This window comes from Pholcus phalangioides, unplaced genomic scaffold (genome assembly GCF_987345545.1).
Source record: "Pholcus phalangioides strain wild (caught in Gottingen) unplaced genomic scaffold, Ppha-v1.0 ptg000022l_1, whole genome shotgun sequence".
NCBI classification, from domain to species: domain Eukaryota; kingdom Metazoa; phylum Arthropoda; class Arachnida; order Araneae; family Pholcidae; genus Pholcus; species Pholcus phalangioides.
In genome coordinates, this window is record NW_028301615.1 from 30,159,110 (window position 1) to 30,184,039 (window position 24,930).

Sequence of the window (24,930 nt, forward strand, 5' to 3'; positions counted from 1 at the left end):
ATTAAATTTCGAAATATATTCTTTTGTCAAAAAAAATAAAATATCGTGAAATTTTGGGAGCTTTTGAAAATTCGTAAGTATGATTTCTTGTAAAGATTTTTTTTTTAAAGTCGGATTCATAATGGTTGGATGGAAACAAAAAGTCTCGGTCAAAGCCGTTTCGATCAATTTGTTTACAAGCGGTGCCGTCTGCTGCATATTTTTGGTTGAATTTATCGTGTTTAGAATGGCTTCAGATTCAACTTTGATGTACTACGATAAGCTCGAGAGCAGTGGGAAAGAAAGGACAAGTGGTTCAAATCCCGAAGTATGTGTGATAATTTTTTGTTTATAAATTTCTTTGGTCGACTTTTGTGAGCAAAGTGAAATAGTTTCTTTAAGCCGGGTTTTCCTAGGAATAGGTTTGTTGCGCAGCGTGAACCGAATCTGACTATTTCGCGCCGACAGAAACGTGTTACATTATTACGCTACGCGTTTGTGTTTTTCTAGCGAGGCGCATCAGATCAGGGCGGCTATATAAAGTATATGGCTTTGGCATCAGCTACTCTGTCGTCTGCATGCTCCGGTTTGAAGGGAAGGGAAATAAAACACACAGGAGTGAAGAGAATATCGGGAAAAACCGCGGCGCACGACGCATTTGACTCCTCCAGAAGCAGTCGGCCAATCAAGCCTGGCGTAACGCGTTGTCGCCAGGCGTATTGCGCTCTGTAGGAAAACAGTCATGCTGCTTTTCTTACTGGTGAGTGGACTGCGTGTCGCGCTGGGTGAATCACGTTGCGCGCGGCACAGGAAACCAGCTCCTAGGGAAACCCGGCTTAAAGCTAAGATTCCGTAACCAGGGTTGTGCCAAATTTAGCGATTACTTGTTGTCGTCAACTGATTACCTTGTCGCTTTTAGCTCTTTCAGTGAAAAGCAGTATAAGCACCCTTCTTGGCACAAGTGCCGAGTCTACTGTAACCCCGCGAAGGAGAAAGGTAAATTTAAAAAACTTTTTTTTCACTGTTCATCAGTTTTTTCCCCCCTTCCTCCACTGCACAGCAATAATCCACGTTATAAATCGAAATAATCCTTAGGGCACATACACGTGAAATAATCCAAAATGCATGTTATAAATCGAAATAATCCACACAGAATTTGAATTGGCGCTAAACTCATACTACCGAATTTTTAAAAAAAAGTCGCGAAAGTACGAAATTGAAATCACCAGAAAAATAAATTCCGCTGGGTTTCAAGTTACTAGACCTTGACCCAACAGAAGCTGTTCAACACATCAGTGCTGAAATGCTACTGTGAGTAGAATATCCTGCAACAATGCATGATGGAAGTGAAATGACATGTAGTTCAACAACGCATTTGCACAGAAAACATTTCGTCTAATTGCTAACATAGGTGCATGCGAATATGCAATATTACTAAACCTTGGCCCAACAGAAGCTGTTTAACGCATCAGTGCTGAAATGCTACTGTGAGCAGAATATCCTGCAACAATGCATGATGGAAGTGAAATGACACGTAGTTCAACAATGCATTTGCGTAGAAAACATTTCGTCCAATCGCTAACATAGGTGCATGCGAATATGCAAATAAGATGTAAAAGGGAACAGTAAATTTCCTAAAGCTATAGCCATAGATGTGATTTTGCTTTTGTCATGAAGCCTCAACTCTGAATATTAATTTAAAAAAAAATGAATATCAGAATACAATGTATATTGCAAATATATATTTTTGTGTATATAATGTAATATATACGCAAAAAAAAAAAGAATCAGAATTCACAACATCTCTGACGTGATATGATAATCAAGTCACGTCCGTGTAGTTTGCATCTACAGTTAGATTTCCGTAGTCAGGGTTGTACGCCAACATGGTTTTTCCAATTAGCTAAGTTTCTAAGAAAATCTAACCATTTCTGCCTTAAGGTGTCGTAGTTGTTTGCCATTGTTGAAATTCATTTAGGCCGAAATCCTGTTTGTCATCAGGCATCCTTTGCTTGGGAATTTTTCAATTTTTTATGGATGGGCATTCTTATTCATTCAGACAAAAAAACACTTTAGTTTTAGACAAAATTCAGCGCTATATCTGCAAAAGAAATTATAGTCTCCTCCCCAGAATGTGCCATTAGTATGGTTTCTAACAGCAATCACTCTAAGAAATTTGATTGACGTTCTGTTTTCCAGAATAAAAACCTAAAGCCCAAATGGGTTGGGGAGGAGGGAATCCTATTACCAATACTTATTTCATTGGTTTTAGAATTCCTCATCACGACATTCTAACTTACCAAAAAAGAAGTGTCAAATTTCTATTTTTTTTTGTCGGGCATCTTGATTTTCTTGAGGTTAAAGATGTTTGGCGAGAAAAAAATCTTGGTCACCAAAGTTTTGGAAATCACTAAATTTGGCACAACTGCTCACAAAATCTTAGCCTTTTTTTTATTTTAAAAATGCTATAATCTCGCCAGTATTTAACATACACACTGATTTTTTGGTGACTTTCCATTATCTCTACAATTATTTTGATGTGCGAAAAATTGAAGATATAGAAGGTTTTGATGGAGGAGACATTTGCATTTATACCTAGAATGGCAAATAGCAATTATTTTTGACTGGTATATGTAAATTGTATGTGTTTCTTGTTGGGGTGGGATAAGTATGCTTTTGCTTTTTGCCCTATCATTTACTGATGGCACATACATACACACACAATGCAACCCATATTGGTGAAAACAGAGTTTAGTTGTCCTTATTGGGCATAGCAATTTTCGGCATAGCAATTTTCGGCATAGCAATAATCCACGTTATAAATCAGAATAATCCAAAGGGCATCCACAAGTGTAATAATCCATCTTATGAACCACAATAGGCCTAATCCAAAGGGCATCCACGTAATTGAATGGACGGTACACTGGTAATTCCCAATTTAAAAAAGAAATCATGAAAATTTAAAATTATTCATCGGAAAAATAAATTCTTCAAAGTTCAAAGCTGTTACGGAGCCTCAGCCCAACAAAACCAGTTTAACAATGGGGGGGGGGGGAAATAGGTGTTAAAACGAGACTGAGAGAAGAATATACAGCACCAGCTCACAATGAAAGCAAAATGACACAAAGTTCCATGATGCAATCATACAGAAAATGTTTCTTCTAATTACTAACATACCCGCATGTGAATATGCAAATGAGACATAAGAGGGAACATAGTAAAATTGCTGCAGCTACAACCATAGATATGATTTTGTTTTAATTTTGTCATGCCCCTTCGCCCCAGATTATAAATAATTAAAAATGAATAACAAATGCAGCTTACCGCAATGAAAATATATTAGAATATTTGTGAATGATAGCCAGGCCCTGCTTCACGAGCTGTTATTATTGTCATTTTGACGTGCCTGAACTGCATTTGGATTAAATCTGTGGGGAAAAAAAGAAATACAAGCATTTTTTTTTATAATGGTGTCATTAATATTATTTCACCAAGCAGGTTTGAAGTCTCAGTAGACAAAAGCAGGCCTGTAGCTAGAAATTTCATTCGGGGGGACCACTTTCATCCCGCTAACGGCCTCGGACAAAAGAGACAGTAAGATCCGGTTGGAGCAGACAAACACAGAGGAAAATAAACATTACCAACTTGTCACATTTGGCAACTGCCTGAATGGTATCTAAAGTCCATGCCACGTGAGTTGTATTTTGCCCAGCATGAGGGTAAGGTTTAAAAACCTGAAATTCTGGGGTTTCTTTATCCTATGCTCACTTTCACACTGCACTCAAGGCAAAAAACTTGTTCTTGGGAAAAACACTGCTTTGCCCTGTTTCCCCAGGAGCAGGTATTTTTCTCCGCGTACATTGTGAATCACCTAGCTTGACACACTGTTTGCTCACCAATACAGGTAATGACAATTTTTCCTACAAAGCTCAAGATGCTTCACATCAGCACTTTATATCAGGTGTGGTTGACCGACTAGTTCAGGAGCCCAAGGTATCATATGCCACGTGCTTCACTGATCTTCTGTGCATTTTTGTTGTGTTCCTGCAAAAGTCAAACACTTGAATGAAGATATGTAGACGACAGAACTGTTTATGCTCCACACTCCAGGAAAACACAAACATGCATCGTGATAAAATTACATGTTTCTGCCAAAGTAAAATGATCCTATTTAGTGTCACATGATACAAAAAAAAACCTACTGCTAGGAAAACTGGGCTTTTTGATCTATTTGCACAGGTTAAATAATTTAGTATATTAGACTCTCAATAATCTGGCTGTGCACTAGCCTAGTAATCTGACGTTTTTTGTCAAGTTCATTCAAGCATAGAAGAGGAAAACATGTCACTGCACGTCTGTGCGCAGAAGTTTAGGTTTTTTTTTCAATTAATTTTCCAATAATCTGACACACCCTGGTCTGATATGTGCTAGGTTAGTGTGAGAGTCTACTCTAGTGGAATGTATGCAGACTTCAAGGACCATTTACATGGTTTAGTTGGTGAGTGATTTAGTGGTCAAGTAGATAAGTGAAATATATGGGGGAAGAGGTCTATTTTTTCAGTTAAGTTGGCACTGGGTGCATGTGCCAACAGGTCAGAAATATTGACCCTACATAGCCCAATAAGCATTCACTATTTTATTACTTACATTGAGGTCTTTTTTTGTGCACTTGACGACGGAAAAAAAAAACTACTTAATAATTTTTAACGTATGTAAACATGCTTTCACATGAAGATTGGAACACATGACAGGCATCCTTCAGAAACAAAGGTGCTAGGAAATGCTGTCATCTGTTTTCTGAATTCGGAGGCAAACAAGCCTGGGTTCAAATCCCACCGTCACTAGTGTGGTGGTCAATTGAAGTTGGTTTACTGTGGTTCATAATTTTGAGGCAAAAATTTGAGCCAATCTCCACTTTAAATGGTTTCGCCACTGAGAGCAACAGGACTACAACATTACCACTATTCCATCATTATGCTTCACTCGTAATTTGAAAAATTGATGGCAGATGGCAGCACTATAACCAACATTACACTGAAACAAACGTCACATTAGGTCCAGAATACAGACATGCACATTTTCCAGCATGGCTCTGGGTCTTCCTTGACCCACCTGCTTATATCTTATTGAAACAGGTATGGTTTAGTGTATTTAGTATAAAAGTTATTTTAACGGTATGGTTAGGAGGAGGAAGCAAACTAGGCAGGTTCTGTTGCTTTATATATCTTGCTTGTATTTTTAAACTGCTGTATGTCTGATTGCTCTCTGTAGAGAGGCTCTTTCAAATAGGAGATTTGTTCATGCTTTAGTTCATTTCCTTGTATGACCAGTGTATGACCTTGTATGCTTAGTTTCTAAGTATGTGTTGTCACTGACTTTAGAAACACTCGTAAAATAGGGGTACAAATCAAGATTTAATTAGTTTTTCGTAGTTTCAAATCACAAATGTCTTTGTCTGTCTGATGAGTCAAAACTTTCTAATTCTTGATACATTGCAGACAATACTGTTTTACAAGATATTAATTCCAAATTATAATATTTTGCTTTTATCTTCTTACAGCGTCCACAAATACGATTAAGTCCAGAAGAAATAAGAATCCTGAAAGAATGCAACAGAGAGAGTTTTTACTATAGAAGTAAGTAAAATTGCTTTTCACAATGAACAATAAAGTTTCTGTGTTGGGAACAAAAATAGTAATTTCTTATGTAATTTAGTGTGCCAAACACAAATTTGGCTATAAAAAAGCTGGATTGGCTTTGCGTTTTCTCTGAAATTGCATATTTAATACATGCACTTTGTGTATAATAGCATAACACAATATACAGTGCATTGAAATAAACAGACAAAGAAATATATCAGTATAGAGGGATTATCATTATATTGAGAAGCAACATTATCATAACAGCCATCAAATTTATACAAATACAACACCACAACAGGCAAAATTCCCAACGAGGTGGCTGAGAAAAACATGCCCATAAAAATATGGATGTCATATATTTCAAAAATACAGCAACCCAATTAAAAATGCAAATAACAAAAATTATAAACAATATATACACAAGATAAAATATTATACAATACCCATAAAGAATACTTATGGTTGTCTTATTCTAAGAATGTATAGCTTCTCAATTTACCCCAACATGTTTATCGTATTTCTTTTTAAATTTGTCAATTGTGTTACAATTTACTACCTCTGGGGGTAAGCTATTCCATTTATTAACAACCCTATTAGAGAAAAATTCCCTGCGACACCATAACCTTGCATTGTCCCTCACCAATCGATACTGGTGTCCCTTTGTAAAAGCAGTCGATTGGTGGTGTACTAAAAGTTCATGGGGTCCATCCTATCCATCCCATTGAAAATTTTGAACACTTCGATTATATCTCCTCGATACCTGTGTTCATCCTTGACCATGCTGCAGTTGTTATCTTTTCTAAATCGCCATTGCTAGTACCACCAAAAATTGCAGTTTTGAGTACTTATTCACCACAAAAAATTTTAATTGATTAGTTAATAAACAAAGTTCAGTTATCAAGGAAATATTTATTTTCTGGATATTATTCTGAGGTGATATAAGTCATCTTGTCTCTGCCAGGACTCTAACCAAGGCCCTCTTGTATACCGGGCAAGCATGCTATCATCTACACCACTGGAGACACAACCCTGCTTTCCTTATTTCATGTACTGTGGCATGAGGCACTGAAGTAGAGACATTAGTAGCCTCTGTTAACTTCAGGAAAAAGTTCAGTTGGATGCATTGCCCCTGTAAAAGAGGTTAATTGCAATGCACTTTGATGTATCATACGAAAAGTAGTGATACCAAAAATTTCATCAGCACTTTCGATTATGGGGAGGGGGGGGGGGGGTACCAAATTCTGATATTATTAGGTGCCCTCAGAAGAACTAAAGTATGTGATGAGTTTAAAAATATATTGAAGGGTATTTTGATGAAATATATAAAAAATACCCTTGCAGCAGTTTCAAAATCTTGTAAAAAATGTATAGTTATATAGGGATTTGTCATAGTAGGACATTTGTCATAAAGGATATCATTATATAGAGAGGAGTTAGGCTGTAGGAAATTCTAAATAAGATTTTTAAAAATATTTTTGCTTAGGGATTTATTATTCTATTGAGTATTGTTATGGTGAGATTTCACTGTACATAGACAACACAACAAAAATACATAGAAATGCAAATGCAGCACAATTGTTCACTTTTTGGTGTCTGACACATACTTTGTTTTACATTGTGCTTGTACTAGAAATAAGGAGCATCTCTGGCCTTACGATTATCCAACAGTAGTCAGCCAGCATCGAGTTTGACCATTTTCCTTAGTAACGTTATTCTATGGTTCTTATTATTTTTTCACCCTACAATAACACTCGTAAAACACTTTTGACTGGCTCAAAAACAAGAGCCAATAAAACTTTTTCATGGTGATATTCATGTCCAGCAGGTGAAAACAATTTGGAACTGAGTATTTTCATGTTGGACACAATTTCATTGCTGTCCAGTGTAATTGCTGAATTGTTTTAACTAATCAATTAATTATTGTATCAAATTATTTCATTCATTAATTATTGCATCAAAAATATTATACAAGTATGTAATAAATAGGTGTTGTTGATACGAAGGACTAACTCACAAAAGCTCATTTCAAGGAAAACACTATCAAAGTCACCACTCTTGGCCGAGCGTCTTAGCAGGCATAGGCACAAACTTGTATGGAGTGCATGCTCCCCCCCCCCCACTGCCCCCTACTATTTGTCACCATAAATACCCCATAGAAATTTTGTGTTCCTGACCTCTAATAATATTTTTAAGCCCCCCCCCCCTGAATATTTTCAATGATTTTACCCCTATGTTAGCAGGCAGGAAAAGGGGAGCATATAAAGAGCCTCATGTCCCTTCCCAATAAGGCAATCAAAAATTAAGAAATTTGAGATAGTTTTGTAAAATAATTAGCATATAAAAAGGTTTTTTCTTTTAATGAAAGAAAATAGGTATTTCTATAAGATCAGAAACTGTATTTTAGGTGTCTCGAGATCAGTTTGAAAATTGTAACAATCAATGAGGAAAACTGCAGTGTCACAAATTATGAACAATTGAACCGTTTACATGCTAAAACAAAATTTACAGGGGTGTGCAACCTCTGTCCTGTGGAAGGTGTTCCAATAGATAAGTATTAGTGGAAAAAAACATGATAAATACCTAGGCTGACCATATCTTATTCATAAAAATACAGGAAATTTTGATCCATACAGGATATCACCAATTGTTGTTAAAAGTGGTCAAAGGCAAGTAAAGTTGCTAATTATAAGCCAAACAGATTGTCAAAGGGGAGTGATGTTGTCAATTACAGGCAAAAAAAGTTGTCAAAGAGTTACAAACAGTTTCCGGGTTGTTTGGCCATAGTATAAGGCATTTTATTCTTGATGTTTCACCCACATCTGTGGCAGGCATCTTCTGAGGTTAAATACATGTAGGTTTCTGATACAAGTGATTGCCTTTCTCTCTTGTCATACATACCTACGTGTGTTTAGCCTTAGAAGATGCCTGCTACAGATGTAGGTGAAATGTCAGGAAGAAAATGTCTTAGACCATGGCTTGAAAGCCCAAAAATGGTTTGTAGCTCATTGGACACCGGCCATGAAAGCCTCAGATAATACTTCAAAGTTGCCAAAGGCAAGTAAAGTTGATAATTATAACCAAAAACATTATCAAAGGCTAATAAAGTTGCCAATTGCAGCCAAAAAATTTTCAAAGGCAAGTGAAATTGTAAAACTACTAGCGGCTGGAAATAGATGGCTATATTTCAAGATGCAGTGAGTGAAAATTGTAAATATTAAAAAAAAGGAAAACATATGTGACAAACACAGTAGAACTCCATTATAATGGACTAACGGGGGGAGGGGGGGGTTTGAGGTTGTCCATTACAATGAAAGTCTGGTTTATAACAAATAATTCTTATAGATGGTACAATGTTATAGGGGTACATCAATGAAATTACAGTAGTTGGTTGTAAAAAGTATTTATTATATATCTAATTAAAAAACAGCCTTCAACATAGGGTGAATTGAAAAAGATGTGTGCTTATACACTGTATTAGTCTTAATTTTTCTAGCTAGCAGCACCGTGAATTATGCAGTGCATCCATATTCACGTAAAAGAAAACAACGATCAATGTTTAATCATTTGCTTGGAAATGCATTTTAAACAAGAATACTTTTTAAAATACTTTCTTAAGTACTTAAAACAAGTTTTAAACTTGTAAGATAAAAATTAAAAATTTTTTTTTAGTTAGCTGTTTATTATAAGAAAAATCTAATATATTGGGGGAGTCCGTTATAGAGTGAGGTTCTTCTGTATGTGATATGAATATATTTATATGACCATTATTAATCATGATAGTCATAATTACTATAATATAATTTATAAGTCATGAAAATAATATCGTAATTCTTTCATCTCAAAAATTGAATTATGCCTTGCTGAAAATAAGTGAAAAAAAACATTTTTTACATTTCATAAAAAAGTTAGGGAGCCCAAAATTATCGGTGGTGTCCCATAAAATATGAGCCTTATATAGGGTCACATATAAATATACCGATTTCTGATGATAATTATAACTGTATATGACCATTATACATATCTGGTCCACATACTGAAACGATTGTGTATTCCTGGATTAATATCATCGATCTCCATTGAGTTTCTAAAAGTGATAGTGTAAAGTTGTTCTGTTGTATAAAGTGATTGTTCAAGTACACCAATAGACGAAAATGCTGAAACAACTTTTTTAAAAATATAATTTAACTAGCTATAATACCCGGCGCTGCACAGGTTTGCTCTGTATATTGGAGGCATTGAAGATGTGAAAAACCATTGTAAAGGGATAAGCATTTCTGAGATGCATTGTTAGGGGAACCACTGTAACTGAAGTAAACATTCCATTAGTCAATTGTTTACTCTGATGAATCATTGTTGTCCGACATTTTTTTTTTGCCCCCATTTTTTTGGGATTCTAGCCCCCCCCCCCCTTATAAGCCAAGATTATAGTGTTATTTTGCAGGGGAAAAAAAGTAAACCTCCCCATCAGAAGGGGGGAAAAATCTGAAACCCCTCCTCTCCCCCCCCCCCCGAGAAAATTCCACTTACGCATATGCCTGTTCATACTTATATATGGATTACTAAGATATCAATATTCAGATTCCTTTGATCGTTGGTGTTGTCATAGCTAACCATAATAATTATGGTTAGATATGACTAATTATAAATGGCCATTATTGTCACAAAAAATACACCAATGCTGTGATGACCCTGAATCATAGAGATCAATATATAGGGGCCAGGGAAGCCTGAATTTTGGACATTGGCCAGGTCAACTGGGCTTTCCACTTCGTGAATTAGCAGTAACATATATACATTGTGTGTGTGATTACATAATGTTTTTATTTTTTTTATTATAATCAAATAAGTACATTGATATATGAAGAATATGTATTTATGTTTAAATATTTTTTTCGCTATCAGGTCTCCCTATGGCTCTCACTGCTATGGCTGCAGCTCATTTAGCAGTCAAAAGAGGTACAACATTCTCTATCATTCTCAAGTTGTTATCACCATGATTTTCTGTGGGAAAAAAAGAATAGTATATTATTATTTATTGTAAGCTTTACCCATGTGAAAAATGTCCAAGTAGAATTTGAAACTGGTCAGAAATGTACTTTTTTTCAATTTGTCAGAATTGAATCTAGAGCAAAATCTGAATGTTGCATTAATTATTATAGAAAATATTTCAGTATGCAGGTGCTAAACACATGTCCCCAACTAGTATTAGCAATCCAAACTCACCACATGCCTTAAAAATAGAACTTTTGAACACCTGAATGCTGTGTCCCTATTTCCATAAATGACAGTACTTAAAAACTACACCGCTCAGAACATTTAGAGGATATGTATTACTTATTTAAATTTAATAAATTTTTATTTATTTACATGTAATAAATGCATTTATTTGAATTTAATAAATTTTTATTTATTTACATGTAATAAACGTATTTATTTGAATTTAATAAATTTATTTATTTAAATTTATTAAAATTTAGTTGATGATTAACTCTTGTGATGCAAGTCTTTGTGAATACCTAAAAATTTTCTCTCTGCCAATATTTTATCAATTAAAATGTTTAAAAATCACATTCAAATACAAACTACATTTCCCTTAATTGTTTTGAGCAGCATATTTTTTAACAAGTAAAGAAACATTCTAACACATTGTCTATGATAAAACACGTGAATTAATTTTTTATACATATATATATTTTTTTCCATTTATCAAGCACAGAAGACGGTAACACAAATCACTGTTAATTTTTTCACACATTAGAGGTGAGAGGTGATAAATGACATGTTCTGAGTGCAAAACTGTTATTGTGTTTGTAGGTTTTTAATGAACAATTTTGTTTAACAAATTATTTGCATCACTTTGAATAGTTGCATTTATGATTCGAAAGTATACAAATATTGTGCTTGAAAAAAGGATGGATTCATTCTGCAGTATACCATTGACAATGTGTCAAGAAATTTCATGTAACCTAGATTATTCTATTCACATTTTATTTTCAGCTTTTCAATCCCAGATTTTCTCGAAGTGAACAATGATAATGCACATAATAATAGGAATTGCAATTATTCTGCTCTGTATGCTGTCAGCCTACTCATGTCTCCCTGTCTTCTAAAGACATGTTTGCATGCACATTATGTGTCATCCTTGAGTGGTTTGCTGAGATGTGTACAACTGTCATGAAATAATTGATCATGAACGAAGCAACATTCGCCAAACTTGGGACAATCCGCTGACAATCAGCATGCCAAAGGGATTCACTTTGTGTCTTTTGAATGTCATATAGCGAAGGTTGTGTGGTGCTGCAGTTAGAAGCAGGTTATTAATGGGGGGAGGCAGTAGAGAAGAAGGAAAGCAAAAGCATAACAAACGAAAGTCAAAGTGAGTAAGCATATGTAGATGCACTTTTTAAAAAGTTTGCACTATACTTGATAATTTTTTACATTTGTCAAATGATGAAATATTGTGGTACCCATTATTTTATTACTAACTACAACAATTGTTTATCTTTCATATGTTTCAGGAAATGCAGATCAATGATTGATTGTAAAACTCCTAAAAATGCTTTCTTCATCTCTATTTTTACAGGTTTCATGAAGCCTCATCCTAGATTTGGTACCGCTTTCAAACAAATCGGTATGCTATTTGTCTATAGTGACCCATTTAAATGCTCATATTCCAGAAATACAAAATGAATGAGACTTTTTAGTTTTCTGGAACCTGTGTGTCATGGCAATGGTTTTTACACCTGTGAATCCCTTCGCTTTATTATCAGACATCCACAGCTTCCCTGAATGTTTTACACAGAAGGTCACTTCAAACCCTTGAACAGACATACATTACTTCCACCAGCTTGCTTCAACACCCTTGAACAGACACACATTACTTCCACCAGCTTGCTTCAACACCCTTGACAAAGGTTTGATGCCCCTAAACACAATTTAAGTCCCAAAACACATTTTATTAACTACTGCATTATTGTATATCATGTATCAGAGTAATTTCTTAGTTATAGCTATACAACCGGCCGATGCTCAAGGTCTTTAGAAGTAATTTTAATTACTAATCTGATCATGCTCTTGTTCAGATAATTCAATAATCTGGCATTTTTAACCAGGTTTCCTCTGAGCCAGGAAGAGTGATCATGTTAGTGCATGTATATGCACGAACGTTTAGGGACACTGAGGTAAATGGAACCACTTTTTCATTAGTTCAAGTTAAATCTAGCACCTACATTGGAAAAATTAATGAAACTTCTTGAAAATATGGCAACAGGTTTCTTAAATAATTCTATTTTAGGGCTAGGGCTTTTACATAATTTTCTTCAGTGTCGCCTTTCGAAGATTAATTTTATTTTTTAGTAAGTGGCAGTGGTTTCACTTGCCCTCTCAAGAAGGCAAGTTGAACCTGAGGCTGAATGTGCTTTAAAATCATTCACAAGATGCTGATACATGAATGAAAGTTTAAACGAAGTGTCAAAATTTTACTTTAATAACTCTAAGAAGCCCAAACATTTTATTCTGGTAAACAAAGGCTAATTAACAACCTCATTATGCAGAAATCTCACAATGTTAAATAACAATTTCGGTATGTAGAAAACTCACTATATAATAATATCCAGTTGAACCTCAATTATCCATGCGCAGATTAATCATGCTATGAAAATTTCAGAATTTCATGTTCAGCTCTTCCATATTTATGTTATTGTTGTTGGGTTTTTTTCAATTGGTTACATGATATTTTGTGAAGGTTTGTGATGAAAGCAAACATTTCCATTTCATATAGAACTGGATTTCTTTTTTTCAGAACCACCTCCCCACCATTCTCAGAGTTGAACTCCTGTGTCAACGCGTTGAAACAGCAGCCCTCATATGTACACATAAGAACCAGACATTGTCCTGGGGCAATTGGCACTTGAAGGTTTACAGTCAATTACACAAAATGCCGGAAAGTCAAAATGTATTTTTTTTTTTTTTTTTCGCAACTGAAAGATAAAGCACAAGAATGGGTAACTTTGGATGCGGTCATGTGACTGAATGGCTCATCAGCCGAACTAACGCTATTCCTTGTTTGTTTCATTCTCGTAGTACATTTTATAACTGTGCAGAATGGCTGACAGGAAAATGATAACCATGTTTTTCGATTATCCATGATCGCTTTCCCCAATATTAATCTAGATAATCAATGTTCTGCTGTCATCGTAAATGAAACCTAGTATATTAGTAGTGTGTTTGTTTTTGAATAAGTGCAATTTTTTATTGGATTTTTTCTGCACAGATAATATATACAGTGGGTGGATATTTTTAACAGGTAAAATACATAAACACTTGTTTTTTTTACAATTTTGTTATTGCAAACATGTTTTTTACTCCCAGCTGCTTAACCGTGTTTTTCGATTATTCGTGTTCACAGTCCCCACCATTAGCCTTGGATAATCATGATTCTACTGTAACCCCCCCCCCCCCATAAATATTAACTGTCATTATATGAGGCAAATGGGAAAGTAAATGTGAATTTTTCTAGACTATCAAACTTTAGAGGTGAAGGAAATGACAAAACATCATTACTTTTCATCATACTTTGGTCTTGAATGTTAGACTATTGAAAGATAGATGTGGCAACTATTCCTCTTTTTTCCAAATTTTGCTTCCTGACAAATCTTAACTTTGGTTAATTGTGGAATGAATATCTTTGCTGACTTTTTATTTGTGAATTTGACATCAACAACCTTTGCTTCTGAAATGTTTTTGACGTTTTGAAATTTCATTGTTCCTCTATTTTGAGACATTCATCTTCTAAGTGTATATAGGCAGCTTATGCTGTCTCAGGAGCTTTATCTCTTTTTGCATATACAAATACAATGCCACAACAGGCAAAATGCCCAATGAGGTGGCGGAGAAAAAGATGCCCATAAAAATATGGATGTCATATATTTCAAAAATAAAAAATATTCATACCATAGTTTATAAAGCCAATGCAAATAGGTGTGTAAATGTATTGAGTTCCACTTACCTCAGCACAGGTAAAACGTGTGGAAAGTGTAACCTTTTAATTCCTATTTTACCTAAAGAGATATCATAATTATATTAAAATGACAGTTAAAGTGATAAAGGATGAAATCGGCAGGAAAAAAATTGATATTTAGCCAACTCACACTTTCAGAAATAGTGAAAATATAAAGAGCACAACAGGTAGTGACATGACCATAAACCTAATTTTGCCATATGAAAGTTCCTTGTAACCTTCTATGAGCAGCTATCATTCCAAATACATTTTTACTGTAAAAATGAGTAAGTACGAAAGAAAAATTCCATAAGAGGCAGTTCCCAGAAGAATTTAAAAAACCATGTGTGGTTCACTTACCTCAGTTTACCTTATATTATTTAAATAGTCTTTTTTCAACTATCTTCGGATAATCTAGCGGTTTTAGTTCTTTGGCACAACCCTGGTTTGATACGCGTGTTGGGTTACTTACAGATATATAGATGGTGTGTGTTACATGTGAGTGGTATAATTAACACTTTTTTTGCAAAAACATAACAAATAACCACCCCCATTAGCGTCATTTCATTTTCGGTTGTCTAAACATGTCATTGTCTTGTCTCACTAGGATTATGTTTTGTGATTTCATGTAAGTCGATTTCATCATTGATAAATGAAGTTTTTGCATGCAAATTATGCACCACTGCAGACTATCTGATGACATTTTTTCTTCAAAATATCAAAATTTGTAGCTGCATGTTATACGATGGCACAGATTATATCCAGCAAATCAATGTAGTTGAACAATTTGATTCACTGACGTGATGATGGTTAAGGAAAGTAAAAACAATATAGAAATAGTATTTTATTTATTAAATCTAAAATTACATAATGGCTGCATGAATTTGGCAAAATGTTTTGTGAACCGGCGGGAAATTCCCACTGACTGGTGGTTGAAGAACACTCAATTAAATACAACTGGATGCAAATGATAAGTTTGAATTGACAACACACAACAATATTTCCAAATAATTTCCTCAATGTTATTTTAGCAAAATAAGGTACTGAATATTGATATATGTGTTTAATGAAATGGTCAGAAAATATTGTCTCAGTATTGCTTTGTTTTCATTAACAGGAGCTGCTTTTATAGGTTGGTTCCTCGGTAAATTATCTTATCGAACAACTTGTGAAGATAAATTTTTGCACCTACAAAATAGTGCTATTGCCGATATGATCCGCAAAAAGAGAGGTTATGCATCAGAAAAGTGAGGGTGGTGATGAATTGGCATTTTCTTTAGTTTTTCTGTTAAAATTACTTTTTTTTTTTTTTGCAAAACAATGTAGTCAAATGTTTTTGAAAATGAGTTGTAGTGAAATTCCTTTTGTTACAATATTAATCACAATATTTCTGTTTTTGTAGCCTTTCAGAATTCTCTGGGAAAAGTGACGATTATCTTAGCATTCAAGATTCTGGTCTGCCATTGTCTGATTCAGAGTATCATTCTAGTTATGGATCACTGAATTTAGATGTGGACAAAAATGTACAGTATTCAGGTCTGGATGATAAAGACCGGCCCTCAATGGATAGTGAGTTGTATTAGTTTTGAATAATTGAAATCAGTAGTGTTCCTATTTATTGCCCTTAAATAAAAGGTTGCAAACAATTAAAAATGATGCTGAGTTAATTACCTTAATGAGTTTGATTGAAATACATTCAAAACTTACAGATAACTTGATTTATTTGTCAAAAATAATTAGGTCTACTTAAATTATATCTGCGCACTATGTTTTACTAGCTTGTTGGTTTAGAAAATTGCTAATGAGACATGAAGCAACTTACCAATTCACAAGAAAATAGACAAAATACAGGAAACATTTTTGCTTTTTTTTACCTTCATTTTACATACATAAATTTAACTTTCGCACATCTACTATTTTCTTGTATTCTAAAAATAAATATGTGTTAAAAAATGCTCTTTAAATGCTCAGAATTATTTCGGGGTAATTGAAGCATAGTTTAATTTGTTGATATTTGTGAGATATGTGACAGTGCTCATCGTTTTCTTACAGAATTGTGGTTTCAGAAACACAAAACTTATCATAAATATTACATCAGTATAAGCACTACCAGCCTTTGAATTTTTAATGTAAGTGTTTTTTGCATGACTGGATAAGAAATATGATAATTGCTTTGTATGAGGGTTGTCCGGAAAGTGGAGATGCATGAAATATGCATCATTCATACAGTATCATTGTTTCTATCTATCATTAGTTATGTCTTCACAAGTGAGTTTTTTTTTTTTTTGCACCAAGTGAGCATGTGAGGTTTAACATGATGTCAGTGCTGGGGCATGCCTTAAATCGGGTTGAAAAAAAATCAACCATTTTTCTGGTTACTAGTAGTGGCGCATGTGGTTCCAGTACCCGTGGATTTCCTTTCGCTTTCAACTTGGTTTCATGGAAGAATAATTTTCGAAGTTGTGATTTTTTTGTTGTGATATCTCCCAAAGAAACTTTAATGTTTATAAAGGATTAAAAGACGCTAAATTCATTATGGGATGTTGGAAACAAGGATTACATGAATAAAACCAAGAGAAACTATGCATACACAATTTTGTTGACAAAATACAGTATAAGTGTTAACAGTGTGAAGAACAAGATCAAGTGGTTGCGTTTGTATTTTTTTAAAGAACACCAGAAACAAACATCCAAAAAGAGTAGTGCTGAGGTAGAAGATAAATATCATTCTTCATGATTTGTCTATAAATCCATGCTGTTCATTTTGGACTTGTTCACCCCCCAGGGCAACTAGAAATTTTTTGCAATCCTGAAACTAGTGGAGAATGTGATGCTGATATCATAAATGAGAACAAGAATTGTTTAAATATAGATTATAATTGCAATAATTTATTAAATTTATAATGAATAAAATAATCATTCAAAAACAAATGTTAACAAACATGTTCACACAAAAACAAGTCATCCAAAAATAATTTTTTGAATAATTATTTTCCTCATGGTTTCACATGGGATAAGCTGCTAGTACTTCAAAGAACAGAATGAATTTTAATGTATTTGTATTTAAGTATATCACTATGAATTTACAAAGATCCTGGTCTGGGGGCCTGGTTCAGGATGTGAATTTTGTGATTATTCTTGTGAAATTAAATTTTATATATATAATAACTTATAAAATGCAAACCTAATAAAAAAAAATGCCTATATTGAGAGGCATATTTATAGGGGGAGAACTAAGCAGGCTACAGCCCAGGAAAAGTAGTTTTGGAGAGGCAGAAAATTTAGTAATTGATTGTTAAGAATATCAAATTATAACTGGTGGAGGGTGAGAAAATGTGAATAGAGACTGCAGGTGTTAAGGACATAAATCTGCCTCTGCTTATGGTCTCAGCACAGTTTTCAAATTGATTTCACAGGGTATGTTTCATTTCAATATTTCGTTCGACTTGAACCAATGGCAATAAAAATAAATTTAATTCAATGAAAAGTTAAAAACATTTTAAATCTACTGCAGAATGCAGGATTTTGAGGCGCAGGTGTAGACAGAAAAGGCATTTCAACTAACACATTCATCTCAAGCATCACATAATTATAAAAGTAAAGTGATAATTGAAATTGAATTTACTACACAAAAGCACACCAGTGAAGACATAGCTGTTGTGCTATGCTTTCAAAGTAACTTTTAATTTTGAGTAGCCAGTGTTTACAATGGTGCATCTCAGATAACTAACCATATGTGTGTGGTTATCTGATGTACATATTTTTGTTTGTATTTCTATCTCTGAAATGTTTGGAAATTGTGGAATGTGAATGGGATGCACATATGTGTAACTATTTTATTTTACATGTATGTGTAATTATCTCTGAAATGTTTAGAAATTGTGGAATTTGTGATACACATATGTAATATTTTATTTTGCTTGTTATTTTACTGTGCTTGTATGTATAACTATTTCTGAAATGTTTGGAAATTGTGGAATGTTTATGGGATGAGCATATAGTATTATTTCATTTTGCATTTTAAACATATTGAAAATATGCTTCCCGGTGATGGCTTTTCAGTTAAAAGTCCGTAGGATATGGACCGAGCCATCGCACAGTTAGTTAATTAGTGTTTACAATGGTAATGGTGATTCAAAATTCTGCTAATAGTGAAGTCCATGCTATCATACTTTTTCTTAAATGTTAGCACCTAGTGGGTGTTCAAAAACAACTTATTTAAATCCCTAATCATTTTCTTTCAAACTTATTACCATCTGCAAGATAAAATGTATTTTTAAAAAATTACATTTTTTTCAGGTTCAATTGATTCTGATACTAACGAACAGCCTTCGAGACCTGCAGTGACGTATGATGAACTTAGACGTAGGAACAGAGATAGCTATGAACAACAATTCAGGACTCAACCTTCTGGTTCTTCATCCCACCCAACATCAGAACGAGCATGGGGTCGACAAAATGATTCAAAAACAGAAGGTATAACTTCAGTTAGTGTTGTTTCGAGTTGATTTAACATGATTCCCTGTAACAATTAGCGATATGTGAACGATTTGGTCTGTTCTTTCTGCAATTTTTACTTAGCTGTCTTTTCTTCTGTGTAAATCATTTGATTGGTAGTGAATACTGCCATACTCCGGAGTGTGGGGGTTCTACTGGTAGTGAGTAACCAAATCATAGCACAGCATATGTGAACCCAGCATTATTGTTTGACATAGGAGAGGGGGATGGTTCCATAGAGCCTTGCACTGCAACCAGAGGTTTAGAGTACTATAAGATTAGGGTAGGTAGGTGCAATCAAATTAGACAATTATTTCAGAGCGTTTTCAGTTGTTTCCACATGAAATTTAACATTTTTACTGAGATGCCATTAGTGCGGGAGGACTTATCAAGACTGGTTTGGGGACTGGGCATCAATAGTGAATTGTGCTGATCTCAGTTCACCCGGTGACGATTCCAGTGACAATTCCGGTAACGACTGGCGGCTTAGACGATGATGATCTGCAACTAATTCACAGTGATTCGAAATTTATATACCAAGATCATCGGCAATCATTCGATCAATTGACGATTACTGGATTCTTATGGGATGGACGGCTATACGCCAGCATCTTATAATCCCGTTTATAATTTTGATTGCCCATTGGCGTTGATTGTTTAGATTTTATTTATTTGTTATATGGCTTCAGGAGTTGATGATCAATTTTTATGTAAATTATTTTATTTTGCTGCCTTCGTCTGAGGTGGTCATGTTACGTTGTTTTTAATAAAACTTTCCGGATACACCCATCCTTCGGGAACGCTTCGATATCTCTCTGAGATGGGAAACGGGGTGTATCCGGTCTTCAAAGGTCAAAGGACTGGGCATCATGTTGTGAAAATGTATGTTAATCATCATTATTTTTTAAAATTACATTAAAATTCTAATATATAAAAAAAGTAGAAAAGGCTCACAGCCACAATTACAATTAACACATTTCAAACTTTTTTGATATAAACGAAGGTCAATTTTTAGCTTTGTCAGGTTATATAGCCTTAAAAATTGCTCTTATCTGCATTTAAGTGTCTTTTAAATCATTTTGTCTGTGAATGAGCAGAACTACAGTCATAAAATTGATGTTTGGTGATTCTCTTAAACCAAGGGTGCCTAACCTTTAGGAGAGTGTGGGCCACATAAGTGGTGTGTAAATGTACCAAAAAAACCTTAAACTTACCTTTGAAAAACTTTAAAATTGAAACCTTAAAAAATTATTTTATAGTTAGATAAATTTTCAGAAACTAGTTCAAAGAGTAAACCAAAGTTGATTGACAAAGGAAGCTATTCTTATATAATCACCTTCTTTCTAAGAAGATACAAAACTGTTTATATTTAACTGAGTAATTGTTAACTGTAATATTTCTTTGCAAGTTGTGCGATTCAGCCATAGTGGTTTCATTTTCTTGCTTTTAAATTTTAATATTTGTGGGCTACAAACTTCAATGTTCTCCATCTTCATGACGGGGTGGGCAATGGGAACAGAGAATATTCTCATTGAGTCGAATATTCTCTGGAAGGATAATTATAAATAACTTGGGGATGTAATTCTTATTATTTTTGATAAGAACATTCCCCAGTAATTTATAATAGTTGTCGTGGTTACCACTACGTTAGCGGTTCTTTTGATAGGAAGATTCTCAATAAGAGGATTGTATTCAATCTTATAACAATCAACTGATATTTAATTTCTCTATGAAAAGAGGATGATTCTACACGACCTTCCTCGTCTACAACAAGCACACACTCATCAAAACAAACAGAGTAAAAGGATTTAAAAAAAGAGGAACTGGAACTAAAAATAGAGAGCATGGGTGGCTTCTTCCTGGAATGGCCCCTTCTGGATGGTTTATTCTTCATCAGTGGTCCTTCTGGAGAATATTCTCAAGAATATTACATGTAATTGTATTATAAATAACTGGAGAATGTCCTCATTGAGAATAATAAGAATTATTCTCAAATTATTTATAATAGTCCTTCCAGAGAATATTCTCATGTTCATTGTTATTTATTATAATACATGTTATTACAAATATTCTTGAGAATATTCTCTGGAGAAAGACTTTATATATAAATAATTTGAGAATTATTATTTTTGATACAAATATTCTTCAGTGATTTATAATAGTAGTCCTTCTGGAGAATATTCTCAAGTTATTTATAGTAGTAGGCTACTTCCAGAGAATATTCTCCTAAAGATTATTCTCGAGAAATTTACATCTCTGCTCGTGTGTATATTGGGAAAGGCTAAAAATAGGAAGAGTAGGTAAAAATGTGGCCTTTCTGTGTCCAGCCTTTGTTAGAAGTACCTCGGAGAAATGTTTATGAGGAGTACATGCAATAATAAATGTAATTCTGAAAAGAATAATGCTTTTTGAGAATTTTTTTCACAGTTTTTGCAGGAAGCTTTCCAATTTTCAACTCATTATAATATGGAATCTTTTCTTTCTCTTTTTTTTTGTATTTTTGAGATTATGTCTTTGACAATCACTTGCAAATTATTCATTTTAGAATGATTCTTATTATAAGCAGTACTCATTATAACAGATTTTTACTGTACAATAATTTAATGTTTTGTTTTTTTCCAAGAGACAGATGTAATCTGTCCAGAGAAAGTTTTAGAAATAGTACACATCCATGCTCCTAAACAGAGAGATGCTCTTACACTTAATATTCAGATCTACATTGAAGGGATGCTCCTACGCTCAATATTCAGATCTACATTCATCAAACTGGTTTATAAAAAAAATAAAACAAGGTGAAATTTTTACTTCCACTGTTTGTCTTCTCACTGGTTCAATTAGAATCTACAGACAAAACGATATACAATTTGAAAGAAAAGAGTAATTATAGAGAGAAATTCATGATGTTAAAGTGGACATACTGCATCTATGTGTATTACCAACACACATAGATGCACTTGTTTATTCCAAATAAATCTAACAATACCTCATTAATTATTGTACAATGTCCCATAAATTTGTAAATAGTTTAAAAATGCATAAAAATTGAAGGAATATATTGTTATATTCGAATGGGATTAGTAAAAAAGTTATTTTTCGACGTTTTTTTATGTAGTTCAATTTTTGTCAATAGAGGACGCTGTACAAAAGCAAATCACAGAATTCATTACCTTTCTTCAATCTTTTCTGTCAGAAAAAAATGGCTGCATAATTTACCGCATCATTAATCATGCGTTTGATTATGGACTTCTCCAACATAATCTGGCTTTCATTTCTGACTGGTGTTCGTTATGGCAGATACCTTCGTCAAACCAGACACGACCCGGGCTCTGTCCCTTCTGGGATGTAAGCCCTTTACCCATGTGGGTTGGACCGTGCTGGGGATATGGCAGATACCTATCAACATTCTGAAAACAGTGCTCATGAGAGTTTCCCGTAAAGCAATTCTTCATGAATTCCCATATTTGATCAATATGTAATTTACTATATTCAAAGTTTCTCAAATTAAATACCTTGGTGCCATAATCTCAGTTAACCTATATGCTGAAACAAACATAGTGATTATGTCTTCCACAAATGTCTCAATAAACTTTTTTTCTTCCACCACAACCTTAAACACTCTACGCAAGATGTCAGACTACTCTGCTACCAAACATATATCTTTCCTACACAGCTGAAATTTGGGACCCTACACCTCCAGTAAACTAAATCTATCCAAACAAAATCCACCTGTTTTATCCATGACTGTTGTTTCCATGCCCAAACTTGTAAACAAACTTAATCTCCACCCTTCTCTCTTTTCTTCTACTTATTTCTTGATTAACCCTGTTATGTAAAATTCCCCATGATCATTTTAACTTTTATACTCCTGGTATTCTAGCCAAACCTCATACATCTCCAATATCCTCATACATCTCTACTTGACCATACCCATAAAATACAACCTATTTTTGCTTCTACTGACTGCTTTAATACATCTTCTTTCCTCGTAATATTGGTGATTGGAACAAACTCCCCCAACTCTGTTGTTGATTCTCCCATGATCACTAGTTTTTTTTTCAATATCAAATAATATCTTTGTCTCATTCAACCACATTCTCTCGTATAGGCCTAGCAATGGCCAACAATATTGTATAAATAACTAAGTATATAGAGCTTCAACACCAGCCATTTGTAGCTGAGGTAAAACAACTTCACCAATAGTGCTCTATCCACCAATGCCAACATCACAATGAAAACCTTATGCAAGCACCAGTACGAGAAAAAATAAAAATGAGGTATTAATTTTACGTGCTGCATTTTAGAGGACTGATTTGCATATTTCCAGTGATTTGCTTTTGTGCAGCCTCCTCTATCAACAAAAATTTCAACTAAATTCTGTTCCTATACCAAAAAAAAAAAATCTTGGTGAAAATAACTTTACTGCATTCAAATATACAATTCTTTAATTTTTTATGAATTTTCAAACAATTTACAAATTTATGGGACATCCTGTGCTTAATTTATTCACATATTTTAATTTTAACCCTCATGTGAGTACAGTTCATCATACAGTGCAAATTGGATTAGCCAACAGCTCACAAACAAAGGATCAAAGAATATTTCAGTGGCAATGCCTTGCAGACAGTCTATATATTAAGTCTCATCTAAGGCACCCTGTTATACGAGTGAAGGTTCGAGGACAGTCTATGGTATCATTCATTATAATAATTTTTCACTAGAAAAAAAAAATCATCATGTTTAGACTCCACACTTCATTGAAACATTCCAATCAAGCGGAAGTTGTAGTATTCTTATCCACAGATTTTTATGCTTGCCTACAGATGTCATACCCTTTGTTTATGGATAATTCATAATCATTAAAATTAGTTTATATTAAAAATTATATTTTTTCTGATCAGCATGATATTGTAATTTTTCTTCAGGTCCAAATGTTCCAAAAAACAAGTACGGTGATGCATGGGAAAGATGAAGAGAAAAATGTTTTTTTTTCCTAGTAAAAACGGACAAGACTTCTCAACCGTTTAGATTGAACTAATGAAAAGCTTCGAAAAAAAATTATTTTGTTTGCCAACAAAGTGTTGTAGTTTTATTGTTATTCATTAAATGAAATTGTGTTTAAAAAGGTAAAATCTCATGTTTTTTAATAGTTATATAAATTTTATAGTCTCTTCTTCTTAGACTTTATGCAAAAATGTTTCCAGACTCAATTAATGGTAGCTTTGTTTGTTTCGCCATCTATTGTATGTCGATGATGCTGATGCTGCTGAAATAATTTCCAAGAATAAGTTAATTGCCCATTACAAGCAAATAACTAGGACGAGAGAAAATAACTGAGAAATTGAAGTTACAGTAATGTGTTTGTGTTAATGCCATTTTAAATAATAACAATGGGCTTGGCCAAACTTTTTCAAAAATATAGGCCCTTGGCAAAGCAGAAATCTGGGGAGGGGGGGGGGGGTCCCTGTAAAACTAGAGAATCCTGTAAAGCATTGCAAACAATTCATTTACACTTGCGCACAGCATGTCGTAGTCAACAGCAGAGATCTGGCATCATATATGACATCTTTCCGCTCAAACAATGTGGATAGACTTTAAAGCTGGTCGATTTTATATATTTTGTGAGGGAGGGAAATTGGCGCCTACAGATTCTGGCATTATCGCAGAATATACAGGAATGTTGAAAAACATTCACTCAAAAAAATACAAACAACTAAATGTAAATTAACACAAAAGAAAGATGTTGAAAATTTTGAATCAATGGAAATTAAGAATGAAGAAAATCTCAAAATGATAAATGATTCCAAAACTAATAAA

At 33.9% G+C, this 24,930-nt stretch overlaps 1 protein-coding gene across 1 annotated transcript; it reads left to right on the top strand.

Moving 5' to 3' along the window:
• Positions 1-169: 169 nt before the first annotated feature.
• On the top strand, positions 170-24,303 carry asrij (OCIA domain-containing protein asrij). Its single transcript, XM_089249725.1, has 8 exons — positions 170-307; positions 5,540-5,615; positions 10,524-10,577; positions 12,205-12,252; positions 15,737-15,866; positions 16,022-16,188; positions 18,919-19,095; positions 24,039-24,303. The coding sequence occupies exons 1-8, from the start codon at positions 227-229 to the stop codon at positions 24,083-24,085; spliced, it is 780 nt and encodes a 259-aa protein (XP_089105851.1). The 5' UTR covers positions 170-226; the 3' UTR covers positions 24,086-24,303.
• The last annotated feature ends 627 nt before the right edge of the window (positions 24,304-24,930 follow it).